The 19,500-nt window shown below is 41.2% G+C and overlaps 1 protein-coding gene across 1 annotated transcript in view; it reads right to left on the bottom strand.

Annotated features, from left to right (window-relative positions):
- Positions 1 to 19,258, bottom strand: part of STK17A (serine/threonine kinase 17a) — a 37,796-nt gene extending 18,538 nt beyond the window's left edge. Inside the window, exons 1-2 of the mRNA XM_082632147.1 lie at positions 18,922 to 19,258; positions 8,530 to 8,742 (exon numbers count right to left, since the gene is read on the bottom strand). Of these exons, the coding sequence (XP_082488273.1) occupies positions 8,530 to 8,742; positions 18,922 to 19,121 (413 nt within the window). The 5' untranslated portion in view covers positions 19,122 to 19,258. The remainder of the gene's footprint in view (positions 1 to 8,529; positions 8,743 to 18,921) is intronic.
- Positions 19,259 to 19,500: the final 242 nt, after the last annotated feature.

Here is a 19,500-nt window from a genome sequence, read left to right as displayed (position 1 = left end):
GATGTTAAAGGCATCTGTCAAGTATGGTAACAGAAAACACAAGAATATTAACAACTACTTCGCACAAAGCACCTTCCTTCACCCAGAAGTTTGTGTGTGAAGGAAGGTGCCTCACACCTTTGTGTGTGTGCTCGAGCAGCACAGTTTGCTGTGCCTCCCTCTCACTACAGCAAGACCTCCACAGCTTTATTACAGTACACTTTACTCCAGCAGTGCTTATTTTCCACAACTTTAAAATTACAAAGAAACAAATTCATTTAACGTTTTACCCAAATATCTTTTACGAAACAATTAACCCAAGGGCTTTTCAAAAAATTTTATACCAAAACGATTTTTACATAAAATATTAAGAATGGTGAATTTCAGTTTTCTAGTTAGTGGTCCTCAGAAAGTTGTAAGTATCTTTGTCGACATTATTCAGAGCCATATAAATGATGTTTAGAAGCTAAGTGTAACTGACTTTCCCTGGCTGCTTGCACCTTAGCTGGATCACAGCTTCCAACCTTAGGCACCAAACACTCCTTTTTCTACCTAAACCAGCATTTCCATTTCTATCCCATGTAGAGGCCCAGTTTGGATCTCTACTCCCTCACTATTCAAATTCAACAAATATCAGTCAAATATGTTAGAGGCCCTGTGCTATGTGCTAGGGCAAGAAAGATAAATTATAAGTTTTAGTTGGGAAGAGAAAGACAAAAGATAATTTTAGGAATATGTATGCATAAATACACATGAGTGTGAAGTTATATATCAAGTGATTTGATAACTTAGTAAATGAGCAATTAATTGGAAGCAAAGAGAAAAAAAATCTTAGAAAGATGACACTCATTCTGAGCCTTCAGGAATGAACAGGAATCCACTAGATGGAATGGCAGGAGTGCATCCCAGGCAGAGTGGACACATGTATAAGGGCCTGTTGGTGTGACAAATAACTGGTACGCTCACAGAAGGATAAGCAGCTACTTCCCCTTTCACCCAAATGGTACGGAACTTGCCATCTACCCATAAACAATGAGAAAATGAGCCAAGTATATGAACCAACTATTTTCAGACATAAGAACAACAGGCCGTTAGGACCATTATCCCTGAGGTGGAGGCACAAGCAAGCTGAGCCCTGCGCTCTTTCTACTTGGAGGTAATTTACGGCATGTGGTACAGGGCTGGGGAGGATCCCAAGCAGAACAGCAGCCTTGCTAAATTGAGGAGGTAGGAAGGGAGTTTGACAAGGCTAAGGCAGCTGGACTTTGTACAGGCAGAGGACCAGGAGGGTTCTACACAGAGAGAGACCTGCAGACATCTGCTTAGTTGTATCCCAGTGTCTTACACAAGGTACTTATATGCACATTCACTGGATAAAACTGTGAGGTCAGGCAAAGAACTACCAGGAAATCATAAGCTGAACAAGCCCTAGCATTCACCAAGGACAGAATAAGATATTTGAATTTTACCCAGTTTGGGTAGAAAAACCATGCCAAGCACCTGGGGGCATTCAGCAGATCCCCCAGAATGCCATATTTTAGCCTTATTAAAGGCTAAAGTAGCCCTAGACCTGCCCAGTAAGTCTGATCCACCAGTAATTTAACTGCCTGCCACAACAAACATCACCATTCTTTTAGTGGAAGACCATAAAATCCACCCAGCACTGTGCCATTCTAAATATATGGCATCCTTCCAAAAAATACTAGACATCTGAAAATGCCACCACTGACAACTCACAAGTAACAGGAAAATAAAAACAGACCCAGAGATGATGGAATTGGCAGGTAAGGATTTTAAAACAGGTATTATAAATACACTGAAGGATTTAAAGTAAAATATGAACACAAGGAGAGAGATGGAAGGTATGAAAAGAACCACATGGAATTGCTAGAGATGAAAAATACACTATTTATAGTGAAGATTTCACCGGCCAGGCTTTACAGCAGATCAGACACTACAGAAGAATCAGCAAATTTGACGACGGAAATGGAAGCCATCCATCTAGAGTACGGGGGTGTGGGGCGGAGACTAAATAGGACCCTAGGGACCTGAGCGACAGCATCAGCTGGTTTAACACACTGCGTTGAGGAGACGAGGGGGGGGGGCAGAAGAATATCTGTTTAAATAATTGCCGAAAAATCGCCAAATCTGACAAAAACTAAAAGATCCATGTAGCTCAGTAAACCCCCAGCAGGAGGAACAAAGAAAATCAAGGCACATCATACTCAAGTTGCCGAAAACCAGTGTGAAAGAGAAAAATCTGTAAAAAGGCACACATACAGGGGTATCAAGAATCAACACAGACTTCGTGTCATCAACAATGCAAGGCAGATGACAATGCAATGGTATCTTTATGTACTGAGAGAGAAAAAAAGTGTGCCTAGAATGCAGGGTGAGGTTGGAGAAGTACTAGCAGGAGATGAGGTAGAAGAGAAGTCAGACAGAAAAGCATGGGACGCAGTCCAAACAACCCGAAAAATCCCAAGTAAGGCAATGATGGCTGGTATATAACGCTAAATATCTCCTTCAGAAGCACTCCCTAGCCTCTCTGGTGGAGTAAAGGTGCACAGTGCACGGCTAAAAGCTTTGGAATCACACACTCCTGGGCTAAATCTTGGCTCTGCTACTTGTGGTGGGATCTTAGGTTGATTATTATTCTGAATTTCTTTTTCTCACATATAAAGTCTTGTTCTAAAATTTGTAAATAAAACAATTTCAGTTGCAGGATACAAAATCAATATACCAAAATCAGTGTGTTTCTTCTATATACTAACAATGAACTATCAGAAAGAGAAAGTAACAAAACAATCCCATTTTCAATAACATCAAAAAGAATAGAATTCTTAGGAATATTTTTAACCAAGAAATGATTTATCCATACATGGAAAACTAAGACACTGTGAAAAAAACTGAAGAAGACACAAATAAATGGAAAGATATTCTGCTCGTGGCCTGGAAGAATTAATATTATTAAATATCCATACTACCCAAAGTGGTCTACAGATTCAATGCAATTCCTATCAAAATTCCAATGGCATTTTTCACAGAGAAAAAACAATCCTAAAATTTGTATGGAACCACAAAAGACCCCAAATACCCAAAGCAGTCTTGAGGAAGAACAAATCTGGAGGCATCAGCCCAGTTTCAAATATATTACAAAGCTGTAGTATCAAAACAGTATGGTATTGGCATAGAAACAGACATATAGATCAACTGAACAGAACAGAAAGCCCAGAAATAAAATCATGCATATATCATTATTTAACTTATAACAAAGTATAAAGAGAAGTATAAAGTATAAAGAGTATACAACAGGGGAAGAACAGTCTCTTCAATAAATGGTATTTGGAAAACTCGATATTCACCTGCAAATGAAGGAAACTGGACCCCTACCTTACACATACACAAAAGCCAACTCAAAATGGATCAAAGACTTGAATGTAAGACCTGAAACCATAAAACTCCTAGAAGAAAACATAGGGGGTAAGTTCCTTGACATCAGTCCTGGCAATGATTTTTTGGATTTGACAACAAAAGCAAAAATAAACAACTGGGACTACATCAAATTAAAAAGCTTCTGCACAGCTGAGGAAATCATCACAAAATAAACAGGTAACTATGGAATGGGAGAAAATATTTGCAAATCATATATCTGATAAGGGGTTAGTATCCAAAATATATAAAGAACTCATACAACTGAATAGCAAAAGACCAAATACTCCAATTAAAAAAATGGGCAGAGGAACTACATAGACATGTTCACAAAGAAGACATACAAATGGCCAACAGACACATGAAAAGGTCCTCAACATCACTAATCATTGGGGAAACGCAAATCAAAACCACAATGAGCTATCATCACCTCACACCCGTTAGGATGGCTATCATCAAAAAGGCAAGAGACAGTAAGTGTTGGCAAGGATGTGGAAGAAAGGGAACCCTTGTGCACTGTTGATGGGAATGTAAACTGGTGCAGCCACTCTGGAAAACAGTAGGGAGGTTCCTCAAAAAATTAAAAATAGAACTACCATATGATCCAGCAATTCCACTTCTGGGTATGTATCCAAAAGAAATGAAAGCAGGATCTCGAGGAGGTATCTACACTCCCATGCTCACCGAAGGCTTCTTCACAATAGTTAACATGGAAACAATCTGAGTGTCTGTCAAAACATGAATGGGTAAAGAAGATGTGGTGTATATATATATATATATATGTGTGTGTGTGTGTGTGGATAATGGAATATTGTTCAGCCACAAGAAAGAATGACATCCTGCCATTTGCAAAAATGTGGATGGGACTTGAGGGCATCATGCTAAGTGAAATAAGTCACACAGAAAAGGACAAATACTGAATGATATCACTTATAGGTGGAATCTACAAAAGGCAAACTCAAATGGAAATAGAGGTTAGAATGTGGTTACCAGGGACTCGGGGTGGGGAAAAGGAGCTGTTGGTCAGAGTATAAACTTCTAGTTATAAGGCAAGTTCTGGGGATCTAATGTAACTATGATTATTACAGTTAATAATACTGTGTTATATACTTTAAAGTTGCTAAGAGAGTAGATCTTAAATGTTCTCACCACAAAAAAGAAATGGTAATTATGTGACGTGATGCAGGTGTTAGCTAATGTGCTGGTGGTAATCATTTTGCAAGATATAAGTGTACCAAGACGTTGCAGACCTCAAACTTACAGCATGTTCTATGTCAATCACATCTTGTAAAGCTGGAGAAAATTTAAAACTAAAATGTACAAATAATGTATATGAAGCATAGAAATGATGTATACAAAGCTGGCAGAGAAGACTTAGCACAGTGCCTGGCACATAGTAAATTCTTAACTACGACTATTACACCTCATCTATGTTCCCACAGCCACTAACAAGAATTCTAGTAAAACACCAAGGCTGTTGCCATCATTTCTATCTCTTTCACTAAACTCTAGCACTTGGAACAAAGGGGTTATGCTATTTTCACTTTCGTATTACTGGCACCTTAGTATCCAGAGCACATGGCAGGTGGAATGAGTAATACAGTAATCATGAACCTGCCTGTTTCCATAACAACAATCTGTTGACATGGCCGAGAATTCTGATATCTCAATGTCCAAAGTCTAATTCTAAGACTTCCTCTTCAAACAAAAAGTAGAACACAAAAAGTTGCGGCCAAATCATACTGTTTTGTGGTTCTAGAAACATGATCATGGAAGCAACAGAAGCTACCAAAGATTTCTAAGCAAGGGAATAATATTGCCACATCTATGTGTAGGTCACCTATCCAACAGGAGCCTGAGGGATGCCCTAGAATTGAAGCCAGAGTGATCAGCTAAGCAGCTACTGTGAAAGACCATGCGAGAGAGAGGACCCAACACAGAGGAGAAACAGCAAACAATGAAAAAGGGAACAGCAGGGGAGAGGTTCAAGTGGAAGACTTGGTAATTCATTATACACAAGCATTAAATGAGACAAAGCAATCAAGGATAGACCCAAGGTTTCTACTTGAGTGATGAAAGAAACAGGGATACCAATGGAAGTGGGGAACAAAGAAACATGGGCAGCAATGCAGGGGTGAAAACATATTGATCGTGCATCGGTCATGATGTGCAGGTGGATTCAGGGACATGCAGTAGAGCAGCTGGAGCTGAGGGAAAGGTCTAATGCTGGAGATAAAGATTTGGAAATAACCAGCAATAACCAGCATGTAAAAAATAGCTGAAGCCACAAAAATGGATTGTTATCACCAGGGTAAACGTGCAGAATATAAATGTGTGACCAGAGTAACACTAATGAACTGTGGGGAGCACTTATATTTATAAAGTAGATGAAGGGGAAAAGGCTCTAGATTTAAAAAATAAAAGAGGGCCATGAAAGCCAAGGAAGAACATAATTTCAAGAGAGGGAGGTATAATATCTAGTGTTTAAAGAGAGTAAGAAGTACAATGAACACTAAAATGAGGAGATTGATTTTGGCAAACAGGGCTGATGACCTCATGAAAGTTTTAGGAGAGCAGATGGCATTGGACTGAAAAGTGATGGAGTATCGGCACACGAGCAGATGGATGGATCAATGAAGTAGAACAAAATTGACTGGAAGGTGAGGAAAGCTGTAAATTCAGACGACTCCTTTAAAGACCACAGCAGTAAAGGAAAGAGAAGGGCAGGACATTAGTTCAGAAAGAGTCAAAGCTGAAGACCAGGTATTTTAGGAGAGAAGTGACTGAAATCCTGGAAGACGGAGGGAAAAGAATCACTAGAGGAGAGGGACTCAGAGAGAGGTTAGATAAGTGACTAAAACATAAAACTCAAGTCCTAGAAAAGGAAGAGGATTAAAGAACATATGTCAAAGTTTTAGCCTTTGAGTTAAGGAGTGGAATCTCTTCCTCGGAACAGAAGACAAGCAGGTGAGAGCAGTTAGAGAGGGATGCTGAGGCTTGTGTCTGATGGCCTTTATTTCCTCCATAAAGGAAGAGAAGCCTCGGTGTCTAACAGGTGGGAAGTGGGTGACACAGTTAAGTGTGGTCAAGGTTTTGATTAGCTCCTGCCTGCCTGCCAGGGATGGTAAAAGAAGGGGATGAGAGATTAGGTAAAGATTACCCAAGTACACCAAGAGCCCAGCTGAGGATGCAACTCTCACCCTCGTAATAAGCAGACTGAAGACTACGCAAGTACTCCCAAGAACGGGCAGGAGGAGGGACACACAGCTTGCGTCCCACGTTTCAAACGGGCAGAAGGAGTTGCAGAGGGAGAGCAACAGAAAGAAGGAAGTAACGTGAGGCGCTGGTGAGGGACTAGTTGCAGTAACGACCACAGAAGGGAAGGGAATGTAATGGAAGAAAAGGCAGGAGCAGACAGAAGATTGAAGACCTGCGCGGAGGCTGAAGAGCAGGTTTGTGAGGACGGGAGAGGAATGAGGAGATGATGGCTGGAGGGTCTCTTCCGGATCAATTTCCAATCCTAACTCGAGCCTCTCCAGGACAAACGGAAAACCAAAATCCTCTCAACCAACCTTTTTTTTTTTTTTTTTACAACTGGAAAACAACTGCACGGAGATATAATCCACAGCGACTACATTTCTTAAGCATTTGATCATTTGTGGATATTTCTATTATAATTAAAAATACACAATGGAAAACACTTTCATGCTTTTCATTGTTCACATTTTATTTTTTCTTTGAAGGGATTCCTACAAGTGAAATTACTGAATTAAAATATATAAACACAATGCTCTTGAATTATATTAGCAAGAGGAACACACTATTTTAGCCATCCAGACTTCTCCCTCTATAAACTTTAAAATAGAAACAAGGTAATAATAGACACATTATTTTGTAACGTTTCTTTTTTTTAACTTAGTATTTTAAAACATCTTTCTATGTAGTACATTTTTATCTACCATATCTTTTTAAATGACTGCAGAGCAATCCATCTCATGACATGATCACTTATTTCACCAACCTCTTACCATTAAACATTTAGATTATTTCTTTTATTGTTATTTAGATACTGCTGCACTAAACGTTTTTGTAATACATCTTTGCACAATGGCCTGATTATCTCCTTGTGAAAAAATTTATGTATGTGAAATTGCTGGGTTAGAGTATTTTTAGGGCTTTTGATACATACTCCACACTGTTCTCCAGAAGAGTTACACCAGGTAATACTCCCACCTGTAGTATAAATGAGATGAGCCAAGCCATGAATATCACTTTTCTTCATGATATCCGACGATCTTACATAGAGAGAAATCAGCAAACTTATTTTTAAATTTACATAAAAACTGTAAAAGTCAATATTTTTCACGTATGTATAGGCCATTTACACAGGTTTCTGTGTGGAATTTCTCTTTATATCCTTTCTTGGTCCTTTTTTTTTTTTTTTTTTTTACACTGGGAGGTTCATGTTTCTGTGTATATTGGTAAGATCTAGTTATATATTAAAGAAATATTAATCATTTTGGGTGAACAGATATTAGAACTATTTTTTCCCTGAGTCTGTCTTCTCATTTTGTGTTCATATTATGTACTAATAATGCTTTTTAATGTACTCAAATCTATCAATCTTTTCCTTTGGCAGGAGAAGCAGAGAAGAAAATAGGATTTCTTAAGAAGAAAAAACTGTCCTTCATTTTCCAAAGCTGTTTTCTCTGCTGTCCTTACTTATTTACTCAAATTGGAAACATGGTATGAATCAAAACAATCATTTCTGAAAGAAGGATTAATAACTTAGACTATATGGACATATAAGGGATTGTAAAATGCTTTTTATTTTAATATTATCTTGTTGCCACTTACCTTCTTAAGAAAGCCTCTAATAAGAACATAAGAGAACTTATTTTCAAAGGAATTTCATTAAAGAGTGAAAATGAAAAACATAACATACATGCATCCTTGCAAATTTGGGATATGTCAAATGAATAAGAAGAACACACAAAAAAGTTCTGGAAAATCTTCAGATTTCTAAAGAACCAGGGCCTGCCACGTTATCACAGATGAGTGGCACTGATAAAGGAGTGTGGACTATGAAACAAACTCAGTAAGGGAGACGATACTTACTATTCCAGAACTAGGATCATTTCTGATGGCGTCTCATAGACTTCGTGTAAATTAATGACCCAAGGATCGTCCTGTGCTAGTTCAAGAACAGCAATTTCATGAATTATTTCTGTCCGACAATCTTGGCCTTTTCTTCTTTTTCTCATGAACTTTGCTGCAAATTCTTTTCCAGAATCTTTCTTTATACATTTCCTCACCACTGCAAATTTCCCCCTAGAATTCAACAAAACACATTCACTGTTAAAACTGACTTTTCAGAGATGATAAATTTTAATAAAATTTCCCAACAGTCATCAGTGGATATTCAAATTTAGGTCATATGCAATCATAAAAGTAGCAATATAGGGCTTCCCTGGTGGCGCAGTGGTTGAGAGTCCGCCTGCCGATGCAGGGGACATGGGTTCGTGCCCGGGTCCGGGAAGATCCCACATGCCGCGGAGCGGCTAGGCCCGTGAGCCATGGCAGCTGAGCCTGTGCGTCCGGAGCCTGTGCCCTGCAGCGGGAGAGGCCACGACAGTGAGAGGCCCGCGTACCGCAAAAAAAAAAAACACAAAAAACAAAAAACAAAGTAGCAATATAACTTGGGAAACACCTCTCAAATCAAATAAAATGTAATGTGTAAATATGCAAGATTCATTCTTCTAAATACAGAACCAAATATTAAAGCCAATATTTTTTTGCAGCATTATATATAAATATAACTTAATTTTTCACACATTTATACATAAAAATGATTTAAATCTTAAAAAAGCCATTTGACTTTTTAAGAGAAACTGGTTATGAGAATTCTAAAATAATGAATTTCACTGTCACTAAGTGACTCTAAGAGGACACTATCACCTTCCAAAGTTATGAAAGTTAGGGATATCATTTATATGACATCATTTCAACTACTGCATCAGCTGGAAGTGTCTAGTTTTCCTATAAAGACAGATACAACAAACATTACTTTGATACACTCCACTACCATGCTATTACACTAATAAACAAGTCACATGGGGGATACGTATAGCATATTGATTAAGGGATAAGGTCTGGAATTAGATGTGGGCTTGAATCCCCAAAAAGGCTCTGCCCGCTCACTCGATGCATAACCTTGCGCAATTTGTTTGACCTCTTATTTAAGAAAAATCTCATTTTCCTAATCTATAAAAGAGGACACAAACGGAATCTATTTTACAGCGCTGTTGTGAGAATTAAAGAATATAATACATGTCAATTGCTTAGCATGGTACTCGCCACATAGTAAGTACTCAAAAAATATTAGTAATCAAACAAATCATTAAGTTGTAATAATCATCACCCATAAATATCCAATTCTCAAGTTGGAAGGCAACTCATAAATCATATAGTTTTTTTTTTTAACCTAGTGCCAAATGCCAAAGCCATGTCTTCTTTCAAACTGTGAGGTAGTCTTTTCCACTCCTGGGTGCATACTATTCTTAACGAGGCTTTCATTACAAGCCTAAACCTGGCTTCAAGTGAAGGGCTGTAGTCCTGGTCTTTTGCTGAGCAGTATAGAAGACCCCCCATGACAGTCTATCAGGTACTGGACACAGCTAATCATTCCTCATCCCCTTAGGGTTCTGGGATCGCCTCACTGTCATGACTCATAGAACTGCTGGAAAAATGTGCCAACTGAACCTGAAGCAACTGTGCCAAGTATAATCTCATCAAAGTGTTACATGATTATTATTTTGCTGATGTTGGCACAATACAACTTAATATGCCTTTAAAAACACTTGACAGGTTTTCCATATTTCATAAATAAAATAAACGACCTAGATCTTTTTCCTCTTGGATTTTTTCAAGCCAGCGTCCTCATACTATGGTTTAAAAATATATTTTAAAAATTTCGATGCATGGCTTTAATTTGCTCTGTTAAATTCTACTTTCTAGGTTTGGGCCCGGCATTCTAGACTACTGACGTAATTTTGAGGACTAATTCTTCCTTCTTAGCTACTGCTAACCATGATTTTCATGCCCTCTGTATTTCTGTTATACCATCAGCAATAAAAATGTTACATGAAAAAATCCTTAGGCACAGCCCTACGGATGTTCAATTAGGTGGCAATCTACCTAACAGCACCTTAATTCAGAACAAAGTTCTCTGTGTTCAACAGAAATGTGAAAGACTTTTCCAGATTACTAGAGAGATTAAACAATAAACTATGCATTACAGACTAACACCTTTTTATTTTACGCCACAAAATCATTAGGCTAATAACATCTCCACTGAATTTTAAAAAGTTCCTAATGATCTTTGGATTCCTTTAAGGAAGAGAAAAAAATCATCAATGGTTTGATTTTTTATACCTATATTTCTGAAGTTTCAAAAGAAGAGAAAAAAGAGAAAGCCTATTTTGTAAAAAAACTGACCAACATAATTGACAACAAGTGTCTTGCTATTAAATTAGAAATGGCTGGGTTGAACTACCCTCAAAGTACTCCCACATGAAACACATAGATATCTATTGCTACCATACCTAACATTCAAGGCAACAGTACTGCGTAGTAGTAAAATACTACTTCTTACCTATCTGGCCTGAAGGTATATTTCCAAAAACCAGACACTCAACAGAGAAAAGGATCCCACAGGTCACTAACCTGTGAACTCTGGGAATCCTTGCTACAGAAGAACCATTGCTTAATTCAGGGGCCAGAGGCAAACACAGGGGAGAGGCCTAAACTTACCTGATGTCTGTGGCCAGGCACCCATTTCTTTGGGTCACCACAGTAGGTCCCACGGCTCTCCTCCCACTCCAATCACTACTCTTGACACCACCTTTGTTTTCGAGGAAGCATTCCTCATGGCTGCAGGTCTACCCTTTTCTTTCCCCCATATCACACACTATACTGGGAGTGGGCAAACTTTTCTGTAAAGGGCCAGACAGCAAATATTTTTGGTTTTGCTGGCCAGACAGTCTGATCACTACTGTTCAAGTCTGCTGTTGTAGAGTGAAAGCAGCTGGAGACAACAGGTAAATGAATGGGGGTGGCTGGGTTTAAAAAAAAAACACTTTACCAACACAAAATGTGAATTTCACATAGTTTCCATGTCATTAAATATGACTTTTCTTTTGACTTTTTTCAATCATTTAAAAATGTAAAAATCATTCTATATAGCTGGCGAGCTTTACAAAAACAGGCAGCCAGCAGTAGGCTGCCAATCCGTGCACTATTCCACGCTGAAGAAAACTCTTCTGCCATTCTGATACTGCACACCACTGAAACTGACAGCAAGGCAGCAGATCACAAGGGTTTGAGGAAACGCGCACTGCCTTCATCTCTGAATGACTGGGAGGGGAGCCCTTAAAACTCCTCAGAGTCAGAAGATGAAACGAGGTTTCCGGGAACTGTCCTTTCTGTAGAGCCACGGCCGCACACAGAACTGTGAGACTCAGCCGTCAAGGTGGGGGGTCCTAGTGAACACACTAAGAATGAACACTGTCCCAGTGTCCCTAAATTCCACACCCACAGGGGCTCTAGTATGCATGCTTTACCACAACTTCATGGTAAAAACTGTTATTGTACCTCAACTCTAAGGTACTGAAGGCTCTCCAAAGCATGAAATAAATAACGTTTCTCTGACACCGGGGGTCACAGTTACATGCAGAGGCTTGAGACTGATGAGCTTCAAAGGGCACCATCTACTTTCTTTGTTGACTTGCCCGAAATTCTTCCCAGAATACATCGTTGTTACAGTTTTCGGAGCTCTTCACTCATTTCACAAACATCTATAGTTCACTATTATACACTAAACTGAGAACTCAGATTTTCATTACTCATTTTTTTGGGGGGGGGGAATATCAGAAATGAATACATTTCAGAACTCAATGATAAGCCATTCCAGGGTGGTAAGAAAGGAAGGATAAACAATGATAACAACAGGAAGTGACATTTTGAGTCAGACCCACCAGTCTAAGCCTCCTCAGAACAAGGACTGGGCTTTACCAGGGCCCAACGGGTAGAGCTTGGGAAGGCACAGTGGGGATCTGTAGGCAGGTATGACATGCTAAGGAGTTTGTGCTTTATTTCTCAGGGTAAAAATGGGCACCTATGAGAATTTTTTAAGTAAGGTAAATGTTTTAAAAGGTAGGTCTGAGAGTTATTGTGAAGTGTTAACTAGAAACTAGGGAAGCCAAGAAAATAATTCAAGGTAAGGGGTCTGAAAGTACCAGCAGTGGAGGCTGGGAAGAGAGAATGCATTTACAAGACATTCAAGGTCAAGATCCGTGAGCACTTCCTGACATGCTGAGTTGCAGGCAGAGATGAGGGCAGAAGGGAAAGGTGGAAGTGGAAGATGACTTGGAGTTTTTTAACCTGGGTACTGGGTGATGTGGTACCATCCACTGAGAGGAAGATTAGAAGAATGATAACGGATTTGCGGGGGGGGGCCGAGGGAGGGGGAGTGTGTTAGGTTTTGGATGGGAGAAGTTTGAGGTGCTTTTCTCTGTAAAGAGAACTTCATTTACTAGATGGATTCCAAATATAAGTTCCAGTGTTGGGCTGCCACACAAAGGTGAACAGGTAATACAATATATAAGATTCAGGCAAAGATAAAAAACTATAGATGCTAATTTGAGTGGTATATAGAAGAAGCAAAATCAAAGTGACCTCTGAGGTTCCAGGTTTGATTCTATAATAGATTTACAGTAAAGTGCTTTGTTTCTCCCTGTATTCTATTAAAGTTGGTCTGACATATTAGAATTTGTTGCCCTAAGACTGTCTCCTTGGCTGGAGGATGAGTTCCAGGAACCTGGCCTCTTATTCATCTTTGCATCTCCATGTATAGAGCCCCGCACATGGCAGGTGCTCAAATATGACATCAGATAACACCCTGAGTACATACACTGTTCATGCTATTTTGTTAAAGAAAAGTTCTATGGCAACTTAACCTCATAAGGTTTAATATTTTATCCACAATGGACTACTTGCCTTTCTCTTTTTCATTGAAATTTTTCTGCACTGTGCTTATTTGTTTTCTTGCCAATGGCTGGAGTATCTTTCATCACTACTAGTAGTAAAATTCCACCCGTTCTTTCAGGCCCAGCTCAAATGTTATTTTCCCCATAAGATTTTCCCATGTGGCATGTCAGCTTGCCTATAAAGGGAGTAGTGACTGATTTGTTAGACTTGGGAATAATTTCCAGAGCCTACCAAAGAGCCTTATGTGCTCAATATGCAAGTACAGTATTTGCTTAATAGCACTGGGGTTATGCCTTAAGTGCAAAGAAGTTCCATTCAAGAAAGACCTAGAAAAGATCTGTCTTCCTTACCTCTGAAAGGAAAACAACAAAAAACAAACTATCTGCTGACCCTAAGTGTAAAAATCAGTGAGTCCATCAGATCAGACATTGACATAAGTGACAAGAACAGGTAAGGCTTTAAAAGCCAGACTCAGTTTTAAATTCTGCCTGGTAACTGTAATCTTGGGCACTTTGCTCAAGCTTTCTGAGTCTTAGATTGCTCACCTGTAAAATGAGGTTGATGGCACTAAGCTCGCAGGGTGGTGAACACTAAACAAAATGACATCTCCAAAGTGTGTAGCATCCAGCAAATGATCAGTAATCAGTACACAGCAGCTATTTTTATTGTTTGGGGCATTAATTTCAGATCTATGATAATTTGTAAAAAAAAAAATAATCATACAGAACAGAGGAGTTTTGGAGGTGATCTAATTTGAACTCTCTACTTGATGCATAAATTCCCTCTATAAGTCGGGTTCCTTCTTCCCTTCCTGAACAGGTGAATCAATGACTGTAGCTACTTAACTTTCTAATGCACTTGGTTCAATAATCAGATTTTATAAAATTTTGTTATTGTAGTTTTGTAAAGAGGCTGAAATTCATTAAATCCTTAAGTTTATGTACTTTCTAAATTTAATTTTTATTTTATGTTGGACTATAGTTGAGGGTTTATGTATTTTAAATTAAGATTTTACTTTTAACACTGTAAGCCCCAACTTTTCAAAATTAAAACAGTTGACTTAATGAAGCATCTGCCTTAGAGCAGGAGCCATATTTCCTAAGTAATGTCTGCTGCTGAATCACAAACATAGCCAACTGTTTTTACCCATCCAAAAATATTGGATTATCCAAAATTGGAAATATTTTTCAAACTAATTTTAAACTGCCAAGAAATTTTAAATAACAGTTTTCCTAAAACAAGGTGCAATTTCTACATGGATAGTATTATTTAACAAGGGTCTTTATTTCTAAAGAAACTACAGCTTACAATTTATGACATATGCTTAAGTAGCTATAAGGTACTAAACCTGAAGCCATTACCTACAGACAGGAATCTAGGTAAAGGACACCCACCTCCTGAAACACATCCACCTGTGCATCCCCTTCGAACATCCTCGAACATCCTCTAATTCTCTGATAAAAATCCTTCCTTGTTTCTGTTACTCCCAACCGCTCTGAGGATAATGAGGTAGGACGTCCCTGTCTACCATAAGGCCCAGCTGAGACAGGCTGGGACCTGGGACCCTTCACCTGAGTGCTTGCACCTGGACAAACATCTCCTCAAGCCATAGAATACAAAGAAACTCTAAGGGACTAAGAACAATTGCACGCATGCGCAGGTGCGGTCATTTATGAACAATAAGATATAAAAAAGCCACAGACCAACTGCCACTTCTGAGAAGCTGCGAGCAAAAGGGCTGCATGCGATCCCTGCACACAGCACCAGCAAGGGGGTGAGCAGATCACCGAACCCTCCCTTCGACCCCGACCCAGCCATCGGCCCCCACCCTCACCCCATTGAAGGGACCAGCTCCGCTTCCCCCCCCCAACTTTGGGGAGCGAGCAAGGGCACCTGCTTCTTGTTTTCGTTCCCTCCTGCTGCAGCACGGAGTCCCAGTAAAGCCTTGCCTGGAATGCTCCTCTGGCCTCTTATCCATTGCTATTGATTAAAGAGTCCAAGGACCCAGGTGGAACCGGGGAGGGAAGCATACGACACCGAAGCTGGGCAGGGTTTGCTCCAATTTGGAACTCATTAACCTGTCCTCTCATAAAAACGATGGGAAATTGCTTTAGCCACAAGATAGACTACGGATTGTTCTTTGAGAAACATCTGTGGTATAAATGGAAGTGATTTCAGAGAGTCCCAGCTCAGGTGATTCTCACAAGACTCAATCTATCTGTGTCTTGATTTTCTCATCCGAAAAAGGGGACTTCCCAAACCTGCTTGTGATGAGAAGTAAATGAGATCATGCAAGTGAAAGCACCTGTAAAACTGTATAGCCCCTATACATTTATGAAGGACCCGTTCCAGCAGAGAACTCAGATTTATACCTTTTTTCCCCCCACAGGAAACATCAACTACGAGTATGTAATAATATAAAAAACAAAGATGTTCTTTTGGCTTTAAAGGTCTCTTTTTTCTTAAGATAAAATGTATGAGTATGTCAAAAAAGGTTCAAGTTGAGGACTAGCCAAATCATTTGATGTGGAATTAGTATAATTTAAAATTCCTGGAAACATTTTTCTGTTCCTACACTATCGGTTAGAACTCGAGAAGTCAACACTTTGAAAAAAATTCTCAGAACTCAAGGTCATGGCTCCTGTGCCTCGCGTCGTTACTGTGGTTTCCACTGGCACCTGTCCTGCCTCAGAGAAAGGTAACAAGCCTCAGGAATAATAAGTCAAGCTTCCAGCAATAAAAGCAAATTTTACATCACATATTTACCCACATTTAGGTTGCCATGGACTCTGCTGGAGATATGAAAGAAATGTGACATTTCTTAAAATAATCAACATTACATACTTTCATTACTATGGAATCAATATCGACCATTTAGAATGTCTTCTCCAAACAACCACTGCACTGAAAGCTTTATATTTCTGTAAGATAAAATAATGGGAACTCCCAAAAGAACTGTTTCTGTGTTTGAACAGTTAGCTCTTCACACCTCTTCAACATTTTCCACTAAATGAAAGGCCATAGAACAAAATGAATAGATCTTTGTTTCTCATACCACATCGTTAAAATACAACATGAGTAATTTTTAAGTTCTGTATCAGCATGAGATCGATTCGTTGTATCAGAAATGCAACCAGAGTTAAGAGTTGGAAAAAGATGCAACTTTTCTATCTTACTACAGAAAGGAATACACATAAACGCACTTCATTATGTCAAAACTAAAACACACAGGCAAAACTTATAAACCTTAAACAAAGAGAGCTTCTAACACAAAACAGCTTTTACTTCCTGAGACTTCTGAACAGTTCTCTTGTCTTTTGGAATGAGGTTTTAGTACTTTTGCAACAGACGAAGTATTTTGAGGTCGTGCACGTTTTCCTGTTTTTGCCTTTTGGTTACATGTAAAATACCATTCACTGAGCTACACAATGAATTGCATTTTTTGAGTGCACCCCGGAAGCTAAGTACAGCCTTTATGCTACAGATGTTTTTAATTTATTTAGTTCTCTCAACAACTCTATGAGGCTATCAATGGTTAGGTAATTTACTCAGGTGCACGTAACTAGTAAGTAAAGAGCCAAGACTCAACTGTCTGACTCCAAAGTCCATGTTCCTGACCACTGCATTACACTTCTCCGTGATGAAAAGAGAATCAAAAAGAAACAAATACATTCGTTTTCGTTTTCAGTTTTAGGCTCTCATATCAAGTATCTATCTAACTTCATTGTTCTGCTGCTTCAGGAATTACTACTTATGTAAAGAAATTTATATAACAAGAGATATGTAGAAGACGTCATAACCTTCAAACAAACACACTTTATAGGCGAGCTAATTTTATAACAGAGAGAGTAAAATGAAAGTTGAAACATTCCCGGAGGAATTGTCACACAGCTGGTAGGGCGCAAATCAACTTTTTTTCAGATTAAATCATTTATCGCAAAGTCTACAAGACAGTGCTTGCCACCTGAAGACATTTCAGTTTTGTAATATGTTCTCGTTTTGTGGAATGAAGCCAGACAACCAAACAACGGAGAGTCCTAGTGTTCCTTCTTCAAGAAATCAGGGTTACTTCAGAATGTCTGGAATTTTGACCAATTAGAACACCTACATGAGTCAGTAGCTGTTTACCTCTTCCTTTGTCATAAAGTGTGCACAGATCAAGTTAATTAGCGCCTAACACAGTGAAGTAAAGCTTGTCCCAGAAAGATGTTTCTCCTTTTAACATTTGGAATAAATAAGACACTTTTAAGGTAGGTTTCCTAGCCAAAAAAACTATTTCTAAAAGTTACCTTAATATTTGTAAGGCAGCTTGTTTTTAACATTGTAATCACTGTTACAAGGACTTCGTTTTCCAAGAGCCCCAGGTGAAGGCTGTTATAATTGTCAGGCCCTTTCCCCATCACAACATGGTGCGGTTTTGCAACCATGTGCTATGTGCCAGGCCCAGTGGCTTGTGCTTTACAGCCACCGCATCTTCACGACACCTCTGACGGAGACACTGTCACTATGCTGATTTTATGGGTGGGAAACGAGAGGCTGGGGCGTCTAAGTCACCGTCCAAAGGCACACAGAGCAAGCAGAGTGGGGATCTGAGCTCGGGTCTGGCCCCAAAGCCTGTGCTTTTGACAACTTCTCCAAACTATTCTCAAGGAAAAAGGGAGTCGGTCCCCAAACCCCTATCACACTCTTGGACCCCTCTTCAACGTACAAGATGTAAAGGATCCAAACAGCCTCCACCTTGTGCAATTTTAAAGAGAGACCGAGTTCTAAGCCCTCCCGACCCCTACAGAGCAAGAGTGGGGAGGGGAAGAGAAGGCAAGGGCCGGTTTTCAGCAGAGAAAGAGTCAGACGAGGGCCCGGAGCCCACAAGTGAAACCGATATGAACTTAAATGGCGCAGGGACCTCAACATTTCAGAACGAAAGCAGCACAAACCCAAGAAACCGCAACTGAAGTCAGCAGGAGGCGGCTGACAGAAGTCCGCCCAGCGCTGGTGCAAAGGAAGCTGTCACGCTCGGCGTTCTGCTCTCTGCTCTGTCACAGCCGCAGAGGGAGAAGCAGGAACCCACAAGTTCCAGGGGCAAAACCAGAGCTGCCTTCACACCTCTGCTCGGGCTTCAGACTCGCCGCCGCGGGTAAAGGTTCGCAGCGTGGTTCCCACGCCGTCTCGTTAAGTTACCGAGCCAAGGACCACAGAGGCCGAAAGGCCCGGAGCAGAGGAAGGGGTCAAGGTTCTCGGGGACCCGAGTGGGAGACTTTCTCACGGCCGCTACCCAGGGTACAGCACACGCCGGCGGAGCGCGTCGGCTCGGGGGACGCGGCGCGCGCAAGGGTGGCCGGGGGGGCCCTACCGCCCTAATCGCCGCCCGCACCCAGGTCTGTGCCCGGTTCCGGCGCGCTATCTGCCCCCGCCGGCCTCCCGCACTTATCTGCTCCCCGCCCGCCCGGCCCTCGCCCGCCTCACCTGCCCAGCGCCCGGCCCGGGCTCAGGCTGTAGGCATCCTGGAAGGGCTCGGTGCACACCGCGGTGCGGATCTCCGTCAGCAGCCCGCGAGGCGGGGGCGGCAGCCGGCGCGGTGTGCTCAGACCCCGGCCGACGCGACCCGAGCCGGGGGCGGCGGCCGGGGAAGAGCCGCCGCTGCCCGGCCTCTCCAGAGGAATCATGGCGCTCGGGCGCTCTTTCGTTCCGGCCGCCCGGCTCGCTCGGAGCTGCCAGCGGGTCACGGCCCCGCCTCCAGCTAGCTCGAGAACGTCTGAGGAGACCAACCGCTCTCCCGAGCTCCGCGCACAGAATGCCGCCAGCCGCCTCCCGGCCGCCCGCCTTCTAGTCGTCTGGTCCCGCCCCGCTCGGCCCTGCCCCTCCCCTCCCCTCGGCCCCCGCTGAGCTTCCGCGGGGCCGGAGCGCCGCGTGCCTCACGCGCGCCCTCTGCAGCAGAGGGGGAGAAGGTGCAGCCTGGCGGGCGGCCTGGGGGTGGGCCCGGGCAGTCTGCAGGCGACCAACAGCACCACCCTTCTAGTTGGAGGACCCATTGCATCAGCCAGT

The sequence above is a fragment of the Mesoplodon mirus genome (assembly GCF_964341445.2).
Source record: "Mesoplodon mirus genome assembly, chromosome: 9".
Lineage (NCBI taxonomy): Eukaryota > Metazoa > Chordata > Mammalia > Artiodactyla > Ziphiidae > Mesoplodon > Mesoplodon mirus.
The sequence above is the reverse complement of the archived record's forward strand: the minus strand, read 5'-3'. Positions and strand labels throughout refer to the sequence as shown.